The sequence below is a fragment of the Rhincodon typus genome, chromosome 5 (genome assembly GCF_021869965.1).
Source record: "Rhincodon typus isolate 14 chromosome 5, sRhiTyp1.1, whole genome shotgun sequence".
Lineage (NCBI taxonomy): Eukaryota > Metazoa > Chordata > Chondrichthyes > Orectolobiformes > Rhincodontidae > Rhincodon > Rhincodon typus.
Genome location: NC_063336.1, coordinates 55,084,029 through 55,103,536, shown reverse-complemented (window position 1 = coordinate 55,103,536; position 19,508 = coordinate 55,084,029). Strand labels below are relative to the sequence as shown.

At 40.5% G+C, this 19,508-nt stretch overlaps 1 protein-coding gene across 1 annotated transcript in view; it reads right to left on the bottom strand.

The window, feature by feature from the left end:
- The window catches only part of slc35f1 (solute carrier family 35 member F1), a 296,969-nt gene extending 277,989 nt beyond the window's left edge, over positions 1-18,980 (bottom strand). The window contains exon 1 of the mRNA XM_048597131.1: positions 18,584-18,980. Within this exon, the coding sequence (XP_048453088.1) occupies positions 18,584-18,690 (107 nt within the window). The 5' untranslated portion in view covers positions 18,691-18,980. The remainder of the gene's footprint in view (positions 1-18,583) is intronic.
- Positions 18,981-19,508: the final 528 nt, after the last annotated feature.

Here is a 19,508-nt window from a genome sequence, read left to right as displayed (position 1 = left end):
TTTTGTTCATTTTTAAGAATGATTTACTTTTTTGTGAACCTTGAGAGTTCTTTTGGGCTAGGAAAATAGTTAATACAATCAACATTCAGTTTCACTTGGGATCAATTGCAACTGTCTCTTATTATGTCTGTCTGAACTAAATTCAAGTCCAGGTGCCAGAGGTGGAAGTGCAATTGAGCCACACTGTCCTTTTTTCACCCTCCACACAACTAGTCTCTGCTCCCACCCACGTGCCCATTTACCTGTGTAATGCCTGTAGTGACAATAGCTAAATACACGTTTCCACATGTTGGCATTAATATGCACGTTCAACCAATTTCCAAATGATTTCTAAGCTCATCTCAATTCAGGTTATTTCCTGCATCACCAAATGCAAATACATTTTTCAAAACTGTCACTTTTTTTGTTATTTGATCAATTCAGGTGCTGATGCTTACCAGTGATTCCATTTCAATATGTTTCATACATCACAAAACAGAAAGGCTAGTTGGTGGTAGGATGGAAGAAAGTAGAGAAAATGAATAGGACGATGTTGTTAAATTAATTTGGGAGGATATACACCATTTCCAATGGATTCAAGAATCAGCTTTTGTTCAAACAAACATTTATTTTGTTAACCTGTAATATACTAAGATATATGAATTAGAACATCTAACAGAAGAACACCTTCAGGGATTTATCAAAGCATTTTATCTTTGACATAAAAGAAACTGCTTTGCTTTATGCAGTGTTTGGACATGACAAGCTGCAATCCCAATTAAGAATAGTAGAACGGCGAGAATGGACTATTTTGCATTCCATTTGACGACATGTTTAGCAGATTAATGAACAGCTGGAGCTATCCCACTACTTTTATTGTGTTGTGCCAGATAGTGGGTTGACCAGGTTTGGTGATGTAATCAATTGCGTTAATCATGGTGCAGTTCAATTATCTACAAAATAGCCACTTCCACCATGGAGTAGGCCATTATTATCAGAGCAAAAGTGCTGATTGATTTATGATCTAACATTCATGACAGCAGAGAATCAAAGGTCAACTTCGATAACATACATTTTAAGATTGTTTACCTGAAGTTTTTTTTTCTTGCTACAAGACCAACGTTAAATTGTAGGAAAGAAAATTTGATTGTAGTGCTGAAATAAACACTTCTTTGCCCAATTCATTAGAAGCAATTCAAGATCAGGTCTAGTATAGATTAAATACGGGATAAATATTTTTGTATGCTTTTGCAGATGGGATCTCTGTAAAAGAGATTACAATTTGGTACCAATTTCTGCCAGGTTTCTTGCTGACATGCTTGGATAAAGTGAATAGAAAATTAGGTTCCCTTATGGGCTTGTGAAACTGCATGAGCAGATTTCTTCCATGTACTGTGCACAGCAAATCCAATACAGCCAGTCACGTGAAGAAGAGAATCTGTCCCGCATAGAGACATGGAGACATAGAAAATAGGAGCAGGCCATTCAGGTCTTTGGGCCTGCTCCATCATTTAACACGATTATAGCTGATCAGCCAGCTCAGTACCCTGTTTCTGCTTTCACTCTATACCCTTTGATCCTTATAGCTCTAAGAACTATGTCTATCTTCTTGAAAATATTCAATATTTTCACCTTTCTGTAGGAGAGAATACCATAGGCTCACCACTCTCTGATAACTTTACATTTACCCACATTATACTTCATCTGATATGTATTTGCCAACTGACTCACTGGCAGTTTTGACAGAATGTGATGGGACCTACTGTTTGGGGGGTTCATGCAGAGCAATGACCAGGTAGGAAATGGATTGGATGAGGAACTGACAAGAGGGCAGAGCCACCCACACAAACAGACACCTTCAAGATTGAAACTGCCAGATCCATGGAATCCTTTCTCACCTTTCTCGCATAACATCATACTGGGCTACATGACAGGCAAAACATTAGCCCAGCCTAAAAAAGGATATGACCTTAGCTAGTTTGAAAACTGGTCCATGTGATCAGGAAAAGGAGAGAATTGATAAAGATGAAGATGAAACTGGATCTGCAAACAGAGGTGAGGTAAAGAAAGATCTCTGCTACTTTTTAGTTGTATCTAAAGGAAATGATTAACTAGAACTGACCATACTGAGGGTGCTGATAAAGGGGATTCTAGTTGATCAACCCCATCAAGACTCGCATGGGAAGAGGTCAGCACATTCTGCAGAAGATATTTTTTCATTCGCTAATATGGGTGCCCCTGGCTGGCCCAGGATTTATTGCTTGCCTCTTGTTGTCCTTGAGGTGGTGTGGTGAGCTGCCTTCTTGGACTGCTGCAGTCCAAGTGCTGCAAGTAGAGAGCCTCATTTGGTGAAGACTATGCCTGTGGAAGTTAAATTGGTTGAGGGCTGCAGTTGGAAGATCAGCTATGGCTAAATCCCCAAAGAAAGGTTTTACCTGAGGAAGCTCAGACTTTTGAAGAATGTTTTGTTAAAACTGATGCCATACATGCTGAGTGAATTTCCCAGTGAATCCAGAAGATATATTTCTGCTGTAATTGGTCGTACTTAATGTGTAAGTTGTACTGAATGTTAAGTTTGACTGTTATTTCATGGTTGAATTACATTCAAGTAAATGTTTACATAAAGTTGTAGAAGGTGAAAACAAGTCCATTGTCTTTTTATTGTTGTCCAGTACATCCCATTATTATAAGGACAGACTAAAAAAACTTGTCTTCAAAACCCTGAACCATCAAGAAATACACCACACCACTCTGTACTTATAAATGAAAATTGGACTGTCAAAACAAGAAAAGGGTACTTAGCCTATTGAAGCTCATTCTTTTTGAATGCTAAGCCTTCCATCTCAGCATCCAACCATGTTTTAAATAAGCCTCTATGGAGAGGAAACACAGTTAACATCTACAACTTTCCCAGCACGTGGTCAGTCCCAGCTCTGAGATCATGCACAGGTCCGAAGCTATCATGGGCAGCCAGTGGGAACACAGTAACAACCTTACCACTGTTATCAATGAAGGGGCTGCAGCCAAGCCTGCCATCCAATTATGGGTAGTAGACTGGATTTCTGTTCTGTTAACCCAATCAGCACCATTAGGACTGGTGGTTGTTGCTGAGGTGGCAAGGAGAACAAGAGGACTCCTTCATTTCAAGCCACTTTCACAAGCGTAGTTAATAAAAATGTTTCTCTGCCACTGCTAAGTGGAAAGTCTTTGCATCCACCTCAGTCCTTGGAGCCTCTGGAAATGATGAACCCCATCAGGGACGTTGCTGGGACGGGGGAGCCTCATGCAGCTGGCAATCTACCTGCATAGGAGACGACCCTGCTGGCAAAATGCTGGGAACCCTGGTAGATGGCCCTGAAAGAGGCCTTTCAAGTAGGTTAACTGTCTGCTTCCAGTCAGTAGGCAGTAGAGCCCTTGCTGGTCAGTCCGATGTGGGAATACATTAGAGAGCATTAAGACAACTCTCACGCATTTTGTCAGTTCTGTGCCTCCCAGTCAACCACCCAGGGACTGGTAAAATTTTCGCAAATGGAATTTTGTTTCTCCATAGTTTTTGCCAGGCTTTTTAGATATTTTCAGAATTTTCTGTTTTTATTTCAAATTTCAAGCATTCAGTGTATTTTTCCTTTCGCCAAATGTTCTTCCTCTCCAGCAGTTTTTGTTTAAGCATTTTTCCCTCTTTTTTAGATTAAAACTACACTGTGTAATATCTAACACATGCAAATAAAAATGTTACATAGAATCCCTCTGTTCACTGTTTCAACAAAGGCTTTAATGAAATTGAAATAGCTCTAAACATCTACAATTGTGGACAAAGGAATTTAACAAACAAATTGATGGCATTGCTTCTTGAATACCATACAATTTTATTTTCTAAATATTCTTCAGATATCCACCTAAATGTCCTTTACATTAACATAAATGATGTCCTCTGATTTGCTCTTGATTGGCTCTGGCTCCTGCTAAGCTGCACCTCAACTTTAAAATTCTTATCCCTGTTTCTCAATCCCTCCAAACCATGCTCCTCCATACCTTGGTAATTGTCTCCAGTTCACAACTCTCTGATATCTGTACACTGCTAATTCTGGCTTCATAAGCATCTACTTTAATTGTAATTGCACAAGTGTTGGTACTCTGGAATTCCTTTATGAAAACTCTCTTTTCCGCTTTAAGGTACTCCTTAAAACTTAACTTTTCAACAAATCTTGGTAATTTGCCTAAGATTCCCTTATGAGGTTTGATTACAGACTTTGTTTGATAACATTTATATATTCTTGGAATACTTGATTATATTAAAGGCACTACGTAAGTTTTTTATAAACATATCTGTATCGCATCAGCATCTTCTTTTGGACTGTCTAATTGGTTTCTCTAATTTCAACTGATACTTGCTTCCTTGATAACAAGATCAATCTTGTTTCTCTTCCAGCCATCCTATCAAATGCCTGAAGGTCTTAGTTTAGTATGGTAATAACAATTATTCAAAAATGTAGACTCATGAATCATAAAATGCTTACTGCACTGAAGGAGGCTATTGGCCTATCTTATCCATGTTAGTTCTCTGCACAAGCAACTCAGCAATTCCCACTCCCCAGCATTTTCCCCTGTAGCCCTACAAAATCTTTCTCTTCTGACAATTATTCAATAATCATCAGAAAGCTGCGAATGAATCTGCCCCCAAGACCATCTCAATCAGTGAATTCCACATCTTAACTACTTGTTGTGTATAATTTTCTTTTCATTGTATCACCTCTGGTTCTGTGATCTGATCTATACTTTATTAAGCCTTATTTTAATCAATGTATGCTGTATTTTACCAAATGCATAATTATATAATTCCATTATTTTGTTTTGAATTGTTTTTTCATATTCTATGGACATTAAAAATGGCCCTGCTTCTTCTAGTTCTAAATCTACCAGGTCTAATTTAATCATGTTCATTATATACTTGTATTCATTTTTTCTACCATTATCAGATTAATTCTCTTCCTATTTCAATATCTCCAGTCTGGCTCCAATTTCCCATCATGCTCTCTCTGAGTTCACCCAGTCAGAGTTCCATCTCCTGCTCTTTTAACTCTATTCCAGCTAAAGTACTGATCATCCAACATCCCCATGTTAATCAACATTGTTAACAAACACCCATCATGCTGAGCCTCTCTCCTTCAAAACTGCCATTGTCACCATTCTCAAGAACTAACTCTGGCCCCTCAGTCCTTTCAAACTATTCCCTATTTCCAACTTTTATCCTTGCAAACAAGTGCCCTATTCCATCTTCCCTTTCCTTTCCAATGTTTTTGAATGTATTGCTGTCTCTCAAATCCATGTATCCTTCACCCAGACATCTTTGTTTGAACACACAAAATCTATGGTTTTAACCTCTTCCACAGTACCAAAAGAGCTATTATGAAAGTACAAGGAACTTCCTATCTGACTGTAACAAAGGGAAATTATCCATTGTCGCACATCTTGACTTTGAGACAGTGATCAGAACAGCTTTCCCCAATGCCTCTCTAAAGTCAGCTATCACACGGTTCCATTCTTATCTGTTTAAGTAAGGCCAGAGAATCAATGACCGCTCTTCCCAGTTCTGCACAATTATCTCTGGTGTACCCCAAGTATCAATCCTCTCCTATTTCCCATTTATATGTTTTTCCTCCCTAACATCATCCAAAAATATGTCAGTTTCCAAAGGTACACTAATGAATCCTAGCCTTATTTCACCACCTCTCTCGATCCTTAAGCTGTCTCTAAATCATCAAGCTGTTTGTCTTGCTGTCACACACTCAAGCCCAGTTAAGCAACACTTAAATTTTAAACTTTTCAACCTTGTTTTCAAATCCCTCACGGCCTGGCATCTCCCTAATGTCCTTCAGCACCACAGCCCTCCAAGGTATCGATTCTCAATTATTTCTGATCACTTGCACTTCCGATTTTAATTGCTCCACTACTGTTGGCTGTGCTTTTAGATGCCTCTGTCCTAAGCTCTGAAATTCCTTTCCTAAACCTCTCCACACACCTTCCTTTAAGACACTCCTTGAAACCTAACTTTCTGGTTAAGCTTTTGTTCATATGCCCGAACACATCCTTACACAGCTCAGGGTCACATTTTGCTTTATAACACACTTGAAAAATGCCTTAGACATTTTATTATGTTAAAGGCATTAAATAATTACAAGCTGTTGATAGAGTTGTCAGCCAACATAACAGATTTTCATTTACTTAAGCATCCACGTATTTTATATAGATTAGAAACAATTATGGTCCCAGCTCGCAATGTTACAGAGCTCCGAGTCTAACTAATTTGATTCCTTCTTTTCAGCCTATTTCTTCACCAGTCCTAATTCTATTCTGAAATTCTACGGTTTCATATTAAAGGGATTTTAATTTGAGAGGATATTGACAAAAGCTTTGTAAAATTCCCATGCTTTTGTCTGCTGAAGCTTTTGACTCTTTGCTGTATTCAGGTTATATGGAGACTGGTAGTAGTTATTAAACCGATGGATAGAGGATTAAAATTGGTCTTGGCCTTTTCATAACTTAACATTGGCACAAACACATTTCCAGATTGGACGATGAACATCCCCTTGCTAACCCAGTGCCACTAAAGTGTTCCAATTACTCATCCCAGACTCGAGATTGATCTGGGCTCTCCTTATTTCAACTTGACTCAGTCTGTACAGTCCTTGTGCCAGAAGACAGTAGATTAAAGTCCTTCACAAAGTTTGAGATCAGAAATGACATTGAGAGTACATGCAGCATGGAGGGAACACTGCATTGCCTAAAGAGGCCATTCTTCAAATGAGACAAGAAATCAATTACCTGTTTGTCTGTTTCAGATGTAATTTTTTTAAAAAAGCTTCGATTTCATTATTCAGAGAAAGACCAGGAGTTTTCACAATGTCTTGCCAGAAGTTAACTCTTGAATAATACTCTAAATAAAGGCTGACAGATCAGTTTCCTGACTGCAATTTGTAGAACTTTTCCAGCACAGAATTTGTCTGTGTGACAGTCATTCCAGTTCAAAATGATGATCAATCATTTCATGCGCTTTCAGAGACTGTGAAGTCTTTTGGTATTATGTTCTATGATAAATGTTCAGTATTAATGCAAGTTACTGATATTTCACTACAGTGACAGAAAGCAATCATATTATAGTTGTAATGTTCTTATTCCTGTTTCTCATAGATCAGCTATTAGGCCCCTTGCATTCAAGCTACTTTAGTGTAAAACAGAATCATCTACACCATTAACTCTCCCACAAAGATTTATTTGCACTCCCCCACTTACACCATTGGCCTCAGCTCAATTACTGATGAAGTTTCATCAAAGCCTTCAGCTTGCATGCCTCCAATTCTTCAAAGTACTTTCAGATTCAACACATTCAAAAAACTCTGTTGCCTATATCTCTTCCCATGTTGAATGCTACCTAGCTGTCACCTGTCAGCCTTTAGCTCCCAATAGGTCAAGCCTTCCAATATTCTCACTCTTGTTTTCAAACCTGTTTGCCTTTCCGTACTTCAAACTTTCGTAACCTCCTCCAACCCCGCAACACATCAATGAATTAGTCCAGCTCTGGGTTTTGTGCAACCATCCTCCTATTACCTCACTGTTCATGGTGCACCTTCAGTCATTTAAAATCCAGCTCCTTGACCAAGCTGTTGGTGAACACTCACAGCTCCCTCAGCCCATCATGCTCTCTCCCTTCGAATAACTACATATCTTTACAGAATCACAGACGTGTTAAGTTATAGAAGGAAGCCATTTGGTCCATTGTTTCTGCACTGCCTTTCTGTCCATTTTAACTTAACACCCAATCTGCTGTGTTTTCCTTGTAATTCTGCACATTTGAGGCATTAGATAATTATGTAACTGGAACCAAGGTAGTGGAAGGCAGTGAAGGTGATGATGTAATGGTAATGTCACTGGACTAGCATTCAAAACCCTAAGCTAATGCGCTGGGGTCATGGGTTTGAATCCTGCCACAGATGGCAATATCTGTATTCAGTAAAAATTTAGCATCAGAGGAGCAGCCTAGCCTGCTGTATTCCTCCAGCTCCACACTGTGTTATCTCTGACTCCAGCATCGGCAGTTCTTACTATCTCTAATAGTGACCATGTTACCAACATTCCCACTAAGCTGCATGGTCATGTAACTGCTCCAGGGATCCAAACCAAACAACATGTTGACCTATTAGCTTCTGGTTTCAGAAGTCACTACTGGCACATGGATTTTGATGTCCACACAGAAGGAAGAAAATTAGAGGGACTGTATCATGTAACCACTACCAGCTTGTGGTTCACAAATATTCCTTTAGGAAAGGAAATCTGCCATCCTTACCTGGTCTGGTCTATATTTGATTCTTGTGGTTGACTCCTAATAAATCGAAGTCCAGCCAGTAAGGGACCCATATCTTTTGGACAACTTTGTTTAAAAATAAAGAAAAATGAACCTACCTCACACTTCCAGGCAGCAAATTCCATCATGGAATTGCCTCATAACGTGTTTCTGTAGTGTCTTTACCAGAAAACATAAGTTTTCATGGTTACCAGTTGGGTAAATTTGTTGTTAGATGAAACATTAATGACAGAACTTTCCTTACATAAATGTTCACATTTTCAAACTCGCTTGACATGATATTAGGCATGTGATTTGTAATCTGGTTGATCCAACTTTTAACTACATTTTTGAAACATAATGATCATGCTACAGTGAAGAAAACTGTAAAGAGGGTTCTGACTACTGGGGCTGAGTTTAACTGGACAGAAAAGTTAAACCTTCATCAAAGGTAGCAGAATTAAAAGAATGGCACAATACTACAGCATGTTCATTGAAAAGTCATGACTCTCTTCTAAAGGACAATTCAATGAAAACAAGGTGTAATAACTATCCATTATGTTATTGCTTTGCCTTGCATGAAGCTTAATGCTGGATCTTATCAGATTCGAGCATTTTATTAATGCATAAACATGGGAAACGCGCAGAAAGCCAGAACTTAGTCGACATGTTCATCTGAAGTAGGCATCGATGAAGGTGGTGACTTTTATGAACTGCACACATTACTGCTGAGTTACAATAAGGAAGTTAAAGATGAGGTTAAAATGTCTTGTAAAGTGCATGAAATAACTCCACAGAGGCCAGTATCCCATCACCAACTCACCCTTTATTTACAGATGGACAGTCCTTGACACTGATCCAACTCCCTCAGAGTCAGCTCTCAGAGGGAACGGGATGTCAGACACTCCTGTTTATGTCTGTCAGCCAGGGCTCCCTGATTGGACCAGGTTAACAGCCCTAATCAGGGAACTCACATTCTATGAGGTCCACCTGGTTGACCTCATTATAATCACTGCATCCCTCCCCCTCTGAGTGTGAGGACATAGGCTGGCTCTTTTTTTTATTAATAGTTCCTCCTGGGGCGCTTTACCACCAGGTCAACTTCCTCCAACTCTGCCTCTGACAGAGTGTGGTGTAACGCACGGTAGACTGCCTCATGCGCCTGGACCACCTCGGAAGAAATTACTTCCCTTCTTCAAATGGCAAAGGTGTCGAGGCAGTGACATTCACCGTGCCCGTCTCAGATTCTGAGATCTCTTCAACACTTGATGAAGAAGGAGAACCCATGGGTTCCAGAACAGTCAGAAAGACTGTTGAGGAGGCAGTCACGTTCTGCTCCCGCATTGTTTGCAAGTTTACAGCTTTGATATGGTCCATGTGCTTGCTCAGGACAGTCTCATCTACCCAAACTTTATACACCACTGGACCTGATTTCGTGTCGACCATGCCTCTTGCACGTGCAGGGCCATTCCCGTGATTGCCACACCAAACTTTGTCTGTTGAAGTAAACCGTCTCTCTCACTTAGCGGGATCTTGTGTCCAGCATTGACATTCCTGATGCCATTTCATCCTCCCCCACCAAGTCCAGGAAAATCAGATTTAACCTGGTGTGGAGTCTTCTCCCCATTAGCAACTCTGCTGGAGCTATCCTTGTAGTTGCATGAGGGATGATGCGATAATCAAATAGGAACTGGGACAGTTTGGTATCTAGTGAAGCTGCAGCCTGTCTCTTTAAGCCTGCCATCAAAGTCTGGACTGTTCTTTCTGCCAGACCATTGAATGATGGACGGTATGGAACTGTCCTTATGTGTTGAATTCCATTCAACTTTAGGAAATACTTAAATTCCCTGCTGGTAAATGATGGCCCGTTACCTATGACCAACACTTCCAGGAGTCCACATATTGCAAAAGATGCATGCAGTTTTTCTATCATCAGCCCCGTGTTTGACAAATGAACTCTATGCACCTCCAGTCACTTTCAGTGGGCGCCCACAATGACTAAGAACATTGGCAAAAGTCACACGACACGAGGTTATAGTCCAACAGCTGTATTCAAAATCACAAGCTTTCGAAGCCCTGCCCCTTTGTCAGGCGAAGACTTCACCCGAAGAAGGGGCAGCACTCCGAAAGCTTGTGTTTTCAAATAAACCTGTTGGACTATAACCTGGTGTCGTATGACTTTTGACCTTGTCCACCCCAGTCCGACACCAGCACCTCCACATCATAAGAGCATTGAGCCCATGAAAGAACCTACATAATCAACGTGTAACATAGTCCAGGGTTTACCCAGCCACTCCCATGAATGTGGGGGGGCTGCTTGCAGTAATCTTGGACTTTTTAAGTAAACCTAGCAGGGGTCTGTAGTCCATCACCTTATCTTCCAATGGGTGTAACTTGGTCTTGTCAACTGTCAGCCAAGTAGGTAAAAACACACATTTTTTCCCTTCTAAGACATATGCTGCCTGGGAGAAATATTTAAGGACTATGTCCAAGTTCTCCAAGTATTCCTTACAGGTCTTCCCTGTTATTGGCACATCATCTAGATATTTCTGGGAATCCTCATCTAACTGCAATTGCAGGTACGTATGGCTCATGTCCAGCTTCGACAGGCCCCCTGCCAGCTTTACGCATAAATCCTCCAAGCGAGGGACTGGGTATTTATCTAGTTGTGAAAAGCAGTTTACCCTTTGTTTAAAATCTTCACAATGGCAAACTGACCTGTTAGGCTTCACAATGCATATGACCGGTGCTGCCCATTCTGCACACTGGACTGGTTTGATCATTTCTTTGTTTTCTAGCTTTCTGATTTTTCTCTCTCTATTTTTGCCCATAAGGCAAATGACACGGGGAGGGCCTTGCAGTCTCATGGAATTGCTTCCTGGTCAACATGCATGGTGGCTTTGGATCCTTTGGCAGTCCCTAGAGTATTTAATTAGGACGTCACTCAGGCAGCCATTGTCTAATTGAAAAATGTTGAGGCAATGTATGTGAATCATTCTCAACCAATTTTGCCCCATCAAGCTTGGGCCTGAATCTTTTACTACAAGTCAGTGGTAATTGAACCAGCTGCTTCTCATAACAAACCACAACCTTTATCTGTAAAGTTTCCTGGTCCAGGTTTTCAGTCTAGCCAAGATCTTGCACAAACTTAAGGTTGGAGTCCAGACCAAATTTTGTTAAAGACCGATTCTTCGATCATTGAAATGGCCGCACACATATCAACCTTCAGTAGAACCGGATGACCATTTAGCTAGATGGTTATTTTGATTGGCTCTGATTTGCAAGTTGCTAAGCAATTTAACTGCTCTAAACCAAACGTAGGTGGATTTTCCTGGGTGTACACTCTCCTGGATACCGGCCTGTGAGTTCTCTTTCTCCATTTAGGTGTATTGGGATTCTTTTGCTGCCTCGAGTCCACATACCTGCAGCAACTACAATGGTTTGAGGGCCAGATCCTGAAGCAACTTTTAACCGCTTGGCTGAGGCTTGACATTGATTTCAGGGTTTTGCTTTTGGCTGACCTAGAATCCCTCTGTTCTCAGTGAGGCCATGCAATTGCTTTCACTCACGTGTTGTTCCCCAAGCTCAGTTGGACTAGCAAGAGTGACCACTTCCATTGAAATACCCTGCAATGCATACACTCTACTTTCTACATTTTCCAATGATAAAGCCAGTTGTAGTGCCTGTTTGAAGTGCAGTTGGGCTTCAGCTTATAGGCGCTTTTCAATGGTAACATCATTAATGCCAAACAACCCCTCAACATCTCATTAAGGGTCAAACCAAAGTCATATGCCCCTGCCAGTCATCTTAACCTAGTCAAAAATCCCGATACCGATTCCCCGGCTCTCAAACTGCCCAGTGAAACTGATTGCATCTCAGAATTAGGGAAGGCTTGGGGTCATAATATTTCTTAACTAAATCCATCAACTCTTGAAAGGTTTTATTATCTGGTGGCTCAGGGAAAGTTAGGGTCCTAATAACAGAAAAAGCTGTGGGTCCACAAGCTGTCAGGAGAATTTCTCATTGCTTTTCACCAGAAAAGCAACGCATTCTTTCCATATGCTGGGCATAGTCTTTGACAACAGGATCAAACAGATCAAGCTTCTGGCATCATGCCATGACTTGAGAAATGCGTACCCTAACTCAAGGTTGACTGCTGGGAGTGAATTTCTTCAGGAGCGTGCTTTTCTCTCGTCACCACTGAAATAACCCCACAGAGGCCGGTATCCCGTCACCGTGTCACCCCTCATTTACACATGGAGTGTCCTTGACACTGATCCAGCTCCCTCAGAGCCAGCTCTCAGACTGAACAGGAAGTCCATCCATCCCTGTTCTTATCTGTCAGCTAGGGCTCCGTGAACGGACCAGGTTAACAGCCCCAATCAGGGAACTCATATTCTATGAGCTCTACTAGCTGACCTCATTACAATCACTACAGTGCACGCCATCTTTGTGTGATGTTGGGTAGACCAGTGTGGTGGAGCAGCACCATTCCAGGGCTTGTGTCTTTTTTTTCTGTCAATGCATTGAGAAAATCCCAATCATTGTTCCACTGTTGCCTAGCAGAGCTGTACTCCTTCAGAATGAAATTAGTTTGCAACCACAATATGTGACTCGCTAGGGAGGGCCCAATTAAAATTCTCTGATCTTCAATTTCATTTTTAAATCTTGAAATATTACTGCAGTTTAAGCCACAGGTCTCCCTGAGACCCCTCGTCAGTCTGGAACACAGGGACTGGAACTTGAAACAACCGAAAGAAGCATCACTCCGTTCCCTTTTCCCATTCACAAGGAAGGTGAAATGATCTCACCCCACACCCTGCACCCCGCCTCAAAAGAGGGATGCGGCGTATTAGAATGCAGATCACATCCTTGGAGCTATTGTTCAGCACCAAAGAAAGGTTCATTCATTAAAAGTGCAGCAGATGGCTTTGCAACCGACAGAAAGCAGCATGAAACGGGGCCGCCAGCTGGCAGCGGCTGCACTAGCATCATTCAACCGCAGCTGCACGTTTACTGCTCCTTTCAGTCACCCGCATTCCTCACCGTCACATAGCAGGGATCCCCCCCGCATACATTGATAACCGAGGGGGCTGACTCTATTGCTTTCCATCACATGCTTTGCTAACAAGGATCTGACCCACCCCCAGCCTTTGTCTTGCGCTCCCATATCAAACAGAAAAATTAAACACCACTTCCCTCAAATCAAGGCACCAAGGCAAGGATTAATCAGTAATTTACAAGGACAATACTTCTTTGCCACTGGACGATTGAATGGTACTTCAGCAAGTCATTAAAACATTATAGTATATGTTAAATGCATTGTCATTGTAAGGCTGTGGCAGTTTGATCGTGTTCCCATCTTTAATCGTTTAAACGCCAATACCTGTCTTTCGAGGGACTTATATTCTACATGTATTTCTTGCAATTCACAGCAGCATATGATGAAAGAAACTATGATAAACTCTTACTAAAACTGCATTACTGTGTAGATCTTGTGCAGTTATGACCACTATATTCTACGTGTATTTATTGCAATTCAAAGCAGCATGGAATGAAAGAAACTACAATTAACTCTCATTAACAGTGCTTTACTGTGTATATCTTGTGCAGTTATGACCGCTTAGAAACAGCATGCAGTATGATACATGTTTTCACATTACAGACACAGTACTTTGTAATCAGAACCAGACTTTAAAGCTGCATTGACCCATAATTACATCTTGCCACACATTAAAGTTGAGATAAACAGGCTTCCCTAAATCTGCTTCGCTCCTGGCTATTATATTTTTATGCTTACAGAAGGTTGGACATTGGTAAACCTGCAATTCCTAAATCTATTTTATGTCTCTCTTTTGGCCCACTGTGCTCCTGACTGATAGGAAAAACAGCCACATCAGCAGCAAATCCACCCATTATTGAAATGAATTTCAAATGGAAACAATTCAATAACACAAAGTTGGGATTGCTTGGGGCGGGGGGGGGGGGGGGGGGGGTGGAGTTGGTAAGAGAGGTAGGAAGCTTTTATTTAAAAAATTGTGTTTCTCCAAGCTTACCTGGTAAAAATAAATAAGGATTCTACAGCTTTAATTTCCAGTTAAATAAAAGTAGTTTGTCATACGAAGCATTTTGTAGTTTCTACAGCAACTTACAACACTTATTTCCTGCTCTGCTAACTTCACTTGTCGTAAGCAACAATAAGTTCAATTTGATGCATCATCATTTAATGATTTTACTTTTTATTGCAATGGAATTCATCCAACATGCATTCTTTGAAATCAGATCTAATATTCAACTTTGTGAATTACTCAGTGCTTTCAATTCTATTGATTTAACCATATTCTACTGCAGCAAACTTCCCAAACCTCTATTGTAGATCATCTTTGAATTATCTGGTCATTACCACTGAGCAGGCAATGTCAGTGAGGGAATAGGCATGGTGAAATTAACAGAAAATGAAAAGCAATAGTGAAGTTGTTAGAAATTTTAAGAATGAGGTACATGTGCAATAAATTGAAGCTTCCATAGATTGTGGGGAGCACTCAAAAACAGTTTGCACAACAGGATTGAGAGACTGTAGGCAGACCAATTCTACCATAAAGCAGGTGTCTTGCAATGCATGTCACAAATTTTGCACATCAATCATTATAATGTCATTACACTTGATGATAATACATGGAAAATTACACGTAGATTGGTATTTATAATCTCACAAACAACAGTGGCAAAGTCTAATGCTTGAAAGTTCCTATGGCACTTCAAACCACAATGTGTACATTATTTAATACATACATTTGTTCATTATTGTCATTCCACTCTGTACTCTATTCCAACAGCAACTAGAAAAAAACAATCTGAAATTTTTGAATCTGCTACTTCAAGGCTTTTTGAACAGAGCTGCAATTTTGAATGACAGCTTATCACATTGACACTGACAGAAACACTGAAACTAGCTTGCACAAAAAATATAATTAACATTCTACAATCGATGTTCTGACTGAGTTAGCTAGGGATCCTACAGTGGGTTTTAAAATCGGCCAGGTACACCACATACATTAAATGTACAACAACCTAACAGGCAAACACTAAGAACATGGTACAAAATGCCAATACGTTATCTAAAGTGGCAACTGTTGGTTAAACGTCCACAAATTAGATTCAAATTCCCCTGTAGTATGTAACTTTTCTCAAAGGCATTACAGTGACTCTGAAATCTCTTGCAGTCAAGGATCATTGTCAATTTTAGAAACAATTGTAAATATTCTACTGCAGAATAACTGTATAAGATTAGCTGCATAGGAAATTCTAAGAGGTTATTTTCACAAGGGAGGTTTCATATCTTTTCATTTGACAGAACTGAAACTGCAGTCTGTGAAGACAAAAAAAAGTACCATCTCTTTCCAACATATAAAATGCTCATTACGCACCTTCGGCTGATCAGCCTACTTGCAAGCTAAGAACCTAAATATTTTATATTGAGTTCCATTGTCCTAAAGCAGGATTCCAATATGAATATGGAGATGATTTTTGAATGTTTTGACACTGTGGGGAATGCACTATTAATCACGACATGCAAGTTTTATTTTATTGTCATGCACTGAAACAATGGGAATAAACACAAAAATTCACTTTGAAAGCAATCCTTTATATTAAGATACAAGCTTAGAAAAATCAAAATGGATCCATATTTATGTTGTTTACTTTTGCATTTTCAAATTACCTCAGGTTTTCACACAGATTTCCTCACTGACCTAATGCTAAGAAACTAGACTTGATTTAGCAACTTAATAAACACATTTGTGCATTACATTTTTCACATACGTCAGTGATTCTACAAATGTGACTGTTCACAGGAATTATCCTTCTTTTTCTGTCCATTGATTTTATGGACTTATGATATTCATGAAATAATGTAACCACAGCATTGAGTTTCATGCTAATGTACAAGATGACATAAGGCCAACTTATAAAGCATTCATTTCCTAAAGAAAGAACAATTCTTGACTGGCAAGTATGGCCATAAATCGCTACTCAATTACAGGTCGATAAATTAGTCATTTACTTGTTTTGATACCAACAGTAACTACATCTCTGTATTAATAGTATGACTCAAAAAGGGCCTCAAGTTTAAATAACAGGTATGATGGGTATTTGCACATATCACTCATCTGGAAGGCATGTTTGCCAGGCTTGTTGGGGAGGTCCTCCAACACTACTCAAGTCTGCCTCCTAAAGACTTAACCAAGGAGCAGTATGGTATCATCTGTGCAGATGTGTTTACAGGCAAAATCCTGCCAACCACAGAAGATGGTGTGAATACACAGACCTATCAGAGATGAAAGAAAAGGGAACCTAGCAAATAAATTACAAGTTAGCACAACATGCAAGGGAAAAGAGAAAGATAGGTAACCATTTATTACCACTCAATCTCTCCACGTCATTCTTGCCTATGAATGCAGCCTTTAAAGATCTGCAGAATTGGAGTAAATCTGTGCAAAAGTTAAGTGCCTCACAAATATTTGTTGCACCTCAGTATTTTAAATACTCTAGCCAACAGGTTACAGCTCCACTTTAAAAATGCTTTATCTGATGTTAGAAACCCCCTATTCTTAGAATCTTGCACATCACTGCTGACAGCAATCCATTCCAAAGACAACATAGAACACTTGAATTGTCTAATTTCCTGGAATTATTAATATTTCCAAGATGGAGGAATGGTGTTTTTTTCCCCAGTCATTAAACAAGCAGATTGCAGTTTTTCACAGGCTACATTTGGGAAATGCATTTCAATTTGAACTCCAGTTAATGCTAGATCACATCCAGTTTTTGTTATTAATGAATACTTAGATAGGAGCTTGTCGAGAATTATCTTTATGAAACTTAGTGAGGAGGGAGCTCCAAACACAGTTCATTGTCAACTAATTCTTCAATGCTCATCATTGTTTCCAAATTGGTTAGATTTATCATTTTATTAGCCTTGTCATGTGTGCTATCTACAACCAAATACGAGACGTTCCTTTAAAACAAATCAGATAGTTCTCAAATGTATCAAAAAATAGATCAAATAAAAGTCTGTGCAAATAGTGCAAAAAGACCACTGAGGAAACGGTGTGAATACAGTCATAAAATTGTGCTTTGGGAATAATTACTATCATTTCCAATGTTCTAAAAAATGTTACCACATAATGTAACAAGACTCGGCATATCAAATATCTACAAGGAACAATGGAGGTCTATCATGGACTGTGTGATTCATATTTAACCCTTTTGACAAGAGCAACGTTTCCTTTTTTAAGTGAATTTGACACGTATTTTTTTTAAATACTCGCATTGATACAGACTGTTAAGGAATCTGGATTGGACATTATTCCATGATTTCGCGGTTGCATTGAAATCTTGTATTGTGATGGGCTGGAGTATTAGGAATTTCAACTATTATTTCGTTGCTTTTGCGGGTTTTCAATGATTTATCTTTTGTTTTATGAGCATTGCATTGTGAGAAATGCCAAGAAACAAACTGATGGACTGTAGGTCGAATGTGATTAGATTTTTTTTTCAGGACGGGAGAGTACCTAATTCCTGCTTTACTGACCCTCGATGTACCCTTACAGAGCAAGAGATGAAAGAGAGGGGAAAAAAAATCCAGCTCACAAAGAACATCAGTGATCATTGCCAGCTTTGGGCTTCGCTCCTTCGTAAGACCTGAGGAGTGGTGGGGTGGGAGAGTGAATCCAACCCCAACTGAATCCACTGCATTAAGTCCCAACTAATTTGCCACTCAACCCAACGAAAGGTTAAATGTGACTCCGTGCCATATACTGAAAGTACATACGTTTCACTAAACCCGAGATCAGAGCCCGGGTCTCAGTAAATGATATCAGCCACGGGTATGGAGTGGGTTGCAGTTCACCGTGGATCCGAATCTGCTGAAATGCTGTTTTCCAACGGGGCCATTTAAATGCAACATGAGCAAGGATTATTGAGCAACCGGGAAGCCCCTCTCCACAACGCGGTCACTCTCAAGTATATTATTGGTGAAATAAAACAAGAGGGACGCGGGCGGCTGTAAAAACAGGACGATCGTGAGTAGGAGACAACTTTTTCTCCTTCCAGAAACGGTAGGAAACCCTCCCAGCAGTGTTCAGTGCAAGTCTAACCACCTGCATTGTTTCCTGCGCTCTCTTGTAGATTTCAGGGTGTGGGAGGTCCGCTCCGGCTGCACTAGGAGATCGTAGGGGAGGGAGGGGGTGTGGGTCGGTCTCTTACCTGGTGAAGACTTTCCTTATCCTCTGCAGCAGGGTCGGCGATGCGCTGATGGCTTCGGCCGGGATGTTCTCGATGGTAGCAACATGATTGCGCTGCTCGGGGATCATTGCTGGATTAAAATGCAGGGTGCATCCTGCACCGCGGGCACCGATAAGGGGAGGCCGATTTGCACGCAGTCCACCGGTGTCCTGGTCCTCCCCTCCCCTGGCGAGCCGCTGCCCCTGTTCGATTCGGGCAGCAGACTGAGACAGAGCCGAAAAGGGACTGAACAAGCTGCTTGAGGCTGCCGACTGAACACCTGCTCTGGGCGAGCTGAGCTTCCCGATCTCTCCGGCAGGGGGAGGACGCTCCTCTCTATCCGCCTGCTCCGCTGAGCCCTGGGACTTGTAGTCAATTTCTGCTGAGCTGTCACTTTCAACCATCAGAACACACCTCCCAGTAAAATAGAAAGCCAAAATCTCTTCTCCACCTCACCAGCACCCCCTTCCACTCCCGCATCTTTTTTCTTCTTCATTATTATTTTCCATCCAACACTTTATCAATTATATAAAAGAAAACGAAAGAACTACCGATGCTGGAAATTAGAAACAAAAATATAAATTGCTTGGGGGAACAAAACAGCTCAGCAGGTCGGGCTCCCTCAGGATAGTCAGAACTGCAGCTGCTGGAGTCAGAGATAACACAGCAGGCCAGGCAGCATCAGAGGAGCAGGAAAGTTGATGTTTCGGTTTGGGACCTTTCAGACAGTTCTGAAGAAGGATCCTGACCTGAAATGTCATTTTGTCCTGCTACAGGCCCAATATAAATTATTGAATGAGGTATGTGGTTTTAAAACTGTAACTCTCATAAAGGTATAACTTTTTAAAGTACACTTTGTTGCATTAGAATGTTGCATCCACTTTGAAGCACTAGCTATTGAAGTTAA